This window comes from Capsaspora owczarzaki (genome assembly GCF_000151315.2).
Source record: "Capsaspora owczarzaki ATCC 30864 unplaced genomic scaffold supercont2.5, whole genome shotgun sequence".
Classification (NCBI taxonomy): Eukaryota; class Filasterea; order Ministeriida; family Capsasporidae; genus Capsaspora; species Capsaspora owczarzaki.
The window spans coordinates 127,704-134,526 of record NW_011887296.1 but is presented as its reverse complement, the minus strand read 5'-3'; the positions used below and the strand labels follow the sequence as shown (position 1 = coordinate 134,526).

Genomic DNA, 6,823 nt, shown 5'->3' with positions numbered 1-6,823 from the left:
CATTTGGGGAATCCGAGCGAACTTACCCACAGCACCAAGGATGGCACTTTTTGTTACCTGGAGGTGAACGCCCCTGCACGTCCATGACGCGCGTGTTCTTGTTGACAGTGTAGAGAGCACCCAGCTGCTGGACCGTGTTCTTGACGACATCCTGGACGCGAGTGACAAAGTTGGACAAGTCTTGGAGGAGAGGGAGCAACCGGCCAATCTTGAGCTGGACATCGCCTTCCTCGAGCTTGGTGTGCTCGAACGTCTCCCCGTACATGAGCAGGACGTTGTAGAACTTTGTTTCGGCCTCGTGCTTGAGCTCGTTCAGCTCGCTGCAGACGGCGCCAAACACGGCAAGCACCTTGTTGAACACCTTGTTGTCTGTCTGGACGAGGTCGAGCACAGTGGCCGCCTCGAACGGCGCCGTCGACAGCGCGATCGGGTCGAGCTCGGGGTCCCAAGAGTCGCTCAGCGAGTCCACCTGCAACAGGTACAACAGAAGACCAAGACAAGATGTGTGTGTCGTGAGTATTGTTGCACAAGCGAATGAGTGAAAGGTCAGTGAAAGCAAAGCAACTGGGAAACAGAAAAAAAAAAAAAAAAAAAAAAAAAAAAAGTCACGAGTAAAAAAAAAATAATAAAAAAATGATACAAATCATATTGAATAGGAGAGGTTGGGAGGGAGGGAAGTTGGGGGAGGGGGTGGAGGCCAGGCTGAAGCGACGACTACAGCACAACGAGAACGAACGGCGGCCGAGGACGGAGGAGGGAGAAGCAAGGGGGGGAAACGCAGGACCAGTGAGCCGGATGGATCAATGCTGACGAGAGAGCCGCTCTTCTGCTCTCACTCGGAACGGGTCCCCTCCACACGACATCCACCTCAACTTTGCACATTCATTCGCAAGAGCGGGACTTTGGAGCGAACGAAGGGGAACGATCGCAGTAGCGCGTGTCGAAATGTTGATAAAAATCCATTCAAAAAAAAAAAAAGAAAAGCTGCTGCAATTTGGTTGAGAACAAAAAACAACGACCCTTTCCCTCACGCTCGGCTCTGGACGCACACGCTGAGAGACAAGAGAGGGAGAGAGAGAGAGAGAGAGAGAGAGAGAGTAACAGCAGCCGATCGGATGAGAGCGGGGAGGTGGGGCAAGGGAGGGAAGGGGGGGGGAAGAAGAAGAGGGCAAAGAACAAGCTCCTGACCTGAATCGCTTCCTCAATGTCCTGCAGCTGGTTGGCATAGTCGCCCAGGAAGCGGTGGAAGCCCTCCAGCTGACCCTCGCTCAGGATGGCAGTCGAGCCGTCTTCAAACGCATCCGTAAACCACCCAGAGTTGCTCGCATTGCCACCCGCGTTCGGCGAGGAAAAGTCGCCGTCGTCCGCCAGCAGCAATGACATTGTAAAGAAAAGGGGGAAAAAAGAAATAAGACTGAGACTGAGACTGAGAACTGAGACTGAGACTGAGACTGAAACAGCTTTGGGATCTTGGAAACAATCAGGCAAACTATGATCGTGCCAACCAGTCGCTGTTTCGCCTGTTTCCCCTCCCCTCCCCGGCTTGAAACCAACCACAACAGCTTTTCTTGTTGATTTTTTTCGTCCATTGAAAAGGACGCTTGCTGCCCGACAGAATGGATTGGTACTCCTGATCGGTGGACCATTTAAAAGCAAAACGATAGCCACGAATTTCAGCGTTCTGACAATTGGTAAACGCGCAACACCCAAGCACATCAATAAAAGACTCATCACTCGCTTGAGTGAATCCAATCTTTCCGCAATTCCGCAACTTCCATGTTCAAAACCTGAAATGCAAATCAAAGTCACCTCGATCAGTCGCACGGCCAAAACTCACGCGTTAGGACGTGACCAAAAAAACGGAGCACACACGTACCGGGGCCATAAATTCAATCAGGCTCTCGAGCGGAAACTCGACGATCGCGCGGGTTCCCCAGGAGACAAAGTAATCTGGCTCAGCGCCAGGCTCTATTGGTACCGTCGACTTTTCGCGCTGGAGATAGTTTTGGCGAACAAACTCGGTTTGGATGACCTTCTCCACATCACCCAGCTGGGGATGAATCTGCGACGCCAGCCGAAAACCCAATGGTGGTGAGCGAAAAACAAAAACCTCAACCAAATACACATGAATCAAAAACGTATCATCCCAGGTCGCGGTCCAAAAATTCCTACCTTTCCTTTGATGACTCCGACGTTTTTAAGGGAAATCCACAGGCCAGATTCCTTGTATGGCTCGTTTCGGATGTAGATCAACGACAGGACCAGCATCAGCAGTCCGCGCTTCGCTTGTTGTTCCGTGTCCCAGCTCACGAGGTTGATGTCCTGTCCCTGACGAATGGAATTCCATAGGAAGAGCTTTTTGGCGGCCGCTTGACGCTTTCTGTAGTGCCACACCAAAAAGAAAAAAAAAAGGAAACAAAAGTGAGTGATGCTTGACAATAATTTTGCCACATCAAAAGTAACTTGAATGGAAAAAAATAGAAACAGAAGAGTGGTACCTGGCTTGATCGCCAGCAGCAGTTGCTCCTGGGAGTGCCTGTGAAGACTGCGATGCTTGAGTTGCGGAGGGCTTGGACTGCGACGTGGCCGTGGAGGCATCATCCGCTGGCTGGACGGCGAGTGCGGCCCGCGGCATGGCCTTGAGTCTGGCGTCCAAATCGACAAGCTCGAAACCGAAAATGTAAAGGAGCGTCTGCTTGGCAATCTCCATCGCCTTATCACTGTCGGCCTTTGCACAGCCCGCAAGCAGCGTCTTGTTAATGTCTGCACGAACAATGGGATACTGCTTCCGAGCCGCAAAGACGCAATAACGGACAATGTCTGTTGCCTACCAGAGTCACACACACACACACACACACACACACACACACACACACACACACACACACACACACACACACACACACACACACACACACACACACACACACACACACACACACACACACACACACACACACACACACACACACACACACACACACACACACACACACACACACACACACACACACACACAGACACAGCCACAGACACACATAGATGAACAAAAGCCAAGCAGAAGGCCCTGAAGAAGCGTACCTTGCGCCTCAGGTCGTCCTTGCTGAGAGCGTGCCGTGCCTTGTCATTCCCATCAGCTTCCTCTTCGTTGTCGTGGTCGGCAGCTTCCTCCGGCTCGCGCTGGGACGCAGCAGCAGCGCGCTGGGACGCGCCTCGATGGCGGCTGCGAGGGGCCTCTTCCTCGTCGCTCTCGTCGTCGCTGTGCCGCGCGTTGCGGCGAGATGCACTGCTTCTGTCACGCACAATAGGGCATTCGCAGTCGTTGCAGTCAGCCGTCATTGCAGTCGTGCAAGTCAGTCATCCTCAGTTCCAGTGGGATTTTGGCCTTTTTTTTTCCCGCGCAAACACAAAATCTCCCGCGCAAACTGGTCCAACTTCCACAGCGACCGCTACGCTTTGCTGGCTCGCTCGCTTTGCAATCACTCAGGTGGAAATCGACGTACCCGTGTCGTGCTGCTTGACTTGAGGACGATGAGGAGGAGGCGCCCGAGGCTGCCTGTCTGCCGCGTTGTGACGACGATGGTCCGCCTGGCATTTTGACCACACAAAAGGACTGGCCTCAGTGTGTGATGATCCCAAAATGGGTTCAATGCTGAGTTGAACTTGAACTTGCCAACCTTTCGCGCAGTTGTCGGATGATGGGATGACTCGCCGGCAAAATCGTCACAACCTCAATTGTTGAATCGACGAAAGAAGTCGCTTTCGCGGCACATTCGGATCGAACGGCACCTTGCTCATCTTTGGACAGTGACATCAAAATCCTTGGTATCTGAGACGCCATGATAATCCGCATACGCATTGAAGCAGAAGTGAGAAACGCAGTCAAATTTCGTCATTCTTTCAATCCGATTTTTTTTTTTTTCCTTCCTGCGCTCTGTCACAGCAGCACAAAACCAGCAACAACAGCTCCCACCATGAACGTTTCTCAAGCATCTCAAACGCTGATGCGCGCCTTTGGCTCTGCGACGCGCGCCTCGTTCCCCGTGTCGCGAGCGCAGCACGTCATCCAAAGCGCCGCAACGATTGGCCAGAACGCTCCCAAGGCCGCCGTCAACGCGCGCTTTGACATGCAGGCCCAGCGCCAGGCACAGCAGTACTGGGTCGACATGGCCAAGAACCAGAAGCTGACTTCGAATGCGCGGGTCTACGCAGACGTTCCTGCAAAGCCCTAAAAAACACTGACCGAAAGAGGGGCAGCAGGCTTTTCCCGGCTTTTCCCGGTTTTCGTCTTTCCTCTCTGTTCTCCTCCATCTCTGTCTCCATAACTCTGTCTCCATAACTGTCTCTGTCTTTCTCTCTCTCTCTCTCTCTCTCTCTCTGTCTCTGTCTCTGTCTCATTTGTTCGCTGTCCGAGCACGCTTTCTTCTCTCTATTCTTCCTATTTTTCCTCTTTTGTTTTCCCGCCATCTCTCTCGCTCTTCTTTTTCACTTCTTCACTTCTCTTCGTTTTTCTCCCCCTCCTCTGTGTCGCTTATTCCGCTCTCCCTCTTTCTTTGTGTTTGTGCTCAACGTCAAAGCAAAGCAAAACCCACAAAAAAAAAAAAAAAAAAAAGATCAAAAAGCCGGGTTTTTCTTGCTCTCGTGTGCGAATGTGTCGGCTTTGCAATCATGACGAACAGCTGTCAAGAACAAACTCTTCTCAACTGCTCAGAAGTTGCATGGTGTGTGTGTTCGCTGATGAAGCAACATCAAAACAATGAACAAGGCATTCCAAAAGTCGTCCGAATCCGCTGTGCTGTGCTGAATCCGCGTCAAGTTCCGTTCCGCTTTCGCTCGAATTTCGAAAACAACACAAAAGATTCTGAGATCAGCACTTTATCTTGTTCCTTTGAGCTGTTACGCATCGCAACATCACGCTCGGTGTGTCAATGACCAAGGCTCAACGACCCGATGCGTGCGCTCTGGACTCAAAAAAAAAAAAAGCCTATCTCGATCGATCCTGTCCTGGCTGCCCTTCGTCGTGCCATCCCCAGCTGGGATCAGCTTCATCTGTCTTCCCGTTCGAACGAGCTCTTACTTGTCTTTGGTTGGACCTCTGCTGCTGGCGGCAACAACCACCGTGTCTGAATGCCAAGGCCTCCGAAGTTGTGTGCGTTCGGATTTTGTGCGCCATGTCTTCTCTGTGTGACGCCTCCTTCATTCTGTGTGATGCCGACCTTTGTTTTGTGTGATGCTTTACTCGTTGAACTTTCTGAGCTTTCTTTTGTCCATGTTGTCGCTTTTGCACCGATTTTTGTAAATAATTCTCACGAACTCTCGCTTGTCCCCTCCTCTCCTATTCGTTCCTCCGAGACAACACACACAACTTGCGCTCGTTCCCAGGCCACTCTCGATCGCCTTCAACCAAGTAGATCTATTCCAACCCAAACCCGATTTCGGCTCATCCACTTTCCAATTCTCACTTTTGTGACCTTTACCCCCCTCCCCATCTTTCTGGGGTTTTTTATTAGTACTATTATTATTATTCCTCTTTTTTTTTTTCTTTTTTCTTTTTTACTCTTCCTCCTTCCCATCATGGCTGACGGCGCGACGGCAGTGTCTGAGCCAAGCAGCTCAAGCTCAGAGCCCGTACGCCAGTCCGTCCTCGGCATCATCCACCCGCCCCGAGTAAAGCGCCTTCCCCCGCTCCCACCGCCATTGCTTCCATTGCTCCCTATGCATTCGCTTTGTGATTCTTGTTGCTCTGTGGTGATGATCGTGGGCTGGAGGGTTTCCCTTGAACTTGGTCGTTTGTCGAGATCTCATCGTGTTTTTGCCTCTCTCCCCCCGCCTTGAGTGGGGCGCTCGACACGACCACCCTGCCCTGCAACCGTGCTCACTCTGTGCTTGCCTGAAACAGGAGCTGCGCAACGTCGTCGACAAGACAGCCGAGTTTGTCGCAAAGTCAGCCAGAACGGACTTTGAAAACCGCCTCCGCGAGCGCGAAGCCAACAACCCAAAGTTCCACTTCCTCGACAGCCAGAATCCGTACCACGGGTACTACCAGCACAAGGTCGCCGAGTTCAGGGCGATCGCAGCCGCGGCTGCAGCAGCTGCAGAGTCCGCATCGGCAGGTGAGCGTACAGAACGAACGTTCCATGATCGACCATTGCTATGTGGGGACCGGTCGCGTTCATCCAGACAGCCTGTGAAACTAACGAATGCATGTGGTGGTGTTTTGATCTTGGGTGGTGTGGTGCGGGGCGGGGCGGGGCGCACAGCAGGCGAATCGGACTCGACCACTGCGACTCCTTCAACAACCCAGGCTGAAACCGCTGCACCTGCGGCAACGGCTGTGCCCGTGCCAGAGCCCACTCAGGAGGGCCGCAAGAAGAACGTCCTGAAACAAAAGGCGGTCGTGATTGCCGATCCGCCGCCGGAACTCCGATTCATTGCCGACCCGCCCACTCTCAACGCCGAAGATGTGGACATTATGCGTCTCACTGCTCAGTTTGTGGCCAAGAACGGCCGTCAGTTCCTTACAGCGCTTTCCCGGCAGGAAGAGAACAATCGCCAGTTTGACTTTCTGAAGCAGTATCACACACACTATCCGTACTTTGCGCTGCTCATTGACCAGTACATGCAAATTTTGTTCACCTCCGAGCCTGCGGTGGCTGCCATCAAGAAAGACGCCAAGGATTCGCAGGGCATTCTTGAACGTGTGCATTACCGATCCGCCTGGAACCGCCAGCAAGTCCAGAACGAGAGCACGCAAGAAGGCCGAAGAAGCAGAGAAACGTACGTTCGCCTCTATTTTCGCCGAGCATTTGGCAGTGTATTGGAA

The 6,823-nt window shown here is 52.5% G+C and overlaps 3 protein-coding genes across 3 annotated transcripts; 1 reads left to right on the top strand and 2 right to left on the bottom strand.

The window, feature by feature from the left end:
- Nucleotides 1-79: 79 nt before the first annotated feature.
- Nucleotides 80-1,383, bottom strand: CAOG_08707 (hypothetical protein; the record flags this gene model as incomplete). The annotated part of the gene is made up of 2 exons (XM_011272025.1): nt 80-469; nt 1,189-1,383. Coding segments are annotated over 2 exons (585 nt in total), but the record flags the coding sequence as incomplete, so codon positions are not given.
- A 278-nt stretch (nt 1,384-1,661) lies between these two features.
- CAOG_03494 (hypothetical protein) lies at nt 1,662-3,606 on the bottom strand. The gene is made up of 6 exons (XM_004348349.2): nt 3,504-3,606; nt 3,082-3,292; nt 2,499-2,827; nt 2,173-2,380; nt 1,877-2,062; nt 1,662-1,787 (listed from the first exon to the last, which is right to left on the bottom strand). The coding sequence occupies exons 1-6, from the start codon at nt 3,593-3,595 to the stop codon at nt 1,731-1,733; spliced, it is 1,083 nt and encodes a 360-aa protein (XP_004348399.1). The 5' UTR covers nt 3,596-3,606; the 3' UTR covers nt 1,662-1,730.
- A 316-nt stretch (nt 3,607-3,922) lies between these two features.
- CAOG_03493 (hypothetical protein) lies at nt 3,923-4,592 on the top strand. The gene has a single exon (XM_004348348.1). It carries the CDS (start codon nt 3,975-3,977, stop codon nt 4,230-4,232), a length of 258 nt encoding a protein of 85 aa, XP_004348398.1. The 5' UTR covers nt 3,923-3,974; the 3' UTR covers nt 4,233-4,592.
- The last annotated feature ends 2,231 nt before the right edge of the window (nt 4,593-6,823 follow it).

What these genes read in the sequence shown, in the direction of transcription:
- CAOG_03494 (XM_004348349.2), bottom strand. Translation starts at nt 3,595, where the DNA reads ATGCCAGGCGGACCATCGTCGTCACAACGCGGCAGACAGGCAGCCTCG. An exon ending in AGTCAAGCAGCACGACACGG is followed by an intron (nt 3,293 to 3,503) that starts GTACGTCGATTT and finishes TGTGCGTGACAG; the next exon opens with AAGCAGTGCATCTCGCCGCA. An exon ending in TGATTGAATTTATGGCCCCG is followed by an intron (nt 1,788 to 1,876) that starts GTACGTGTGTGC and finishes TTTGCATTTCAG; the next exon opens with GTTTTGAACATGGAAGTTGC.
- CAOG_03493 (XM_004348348.1), top strand. Translation starts at nt 3,975, where the DNA reads ATGAACGTTTCTCAAGCATCTCAAACGCTGATGCGCGCCTTTGGCTCT.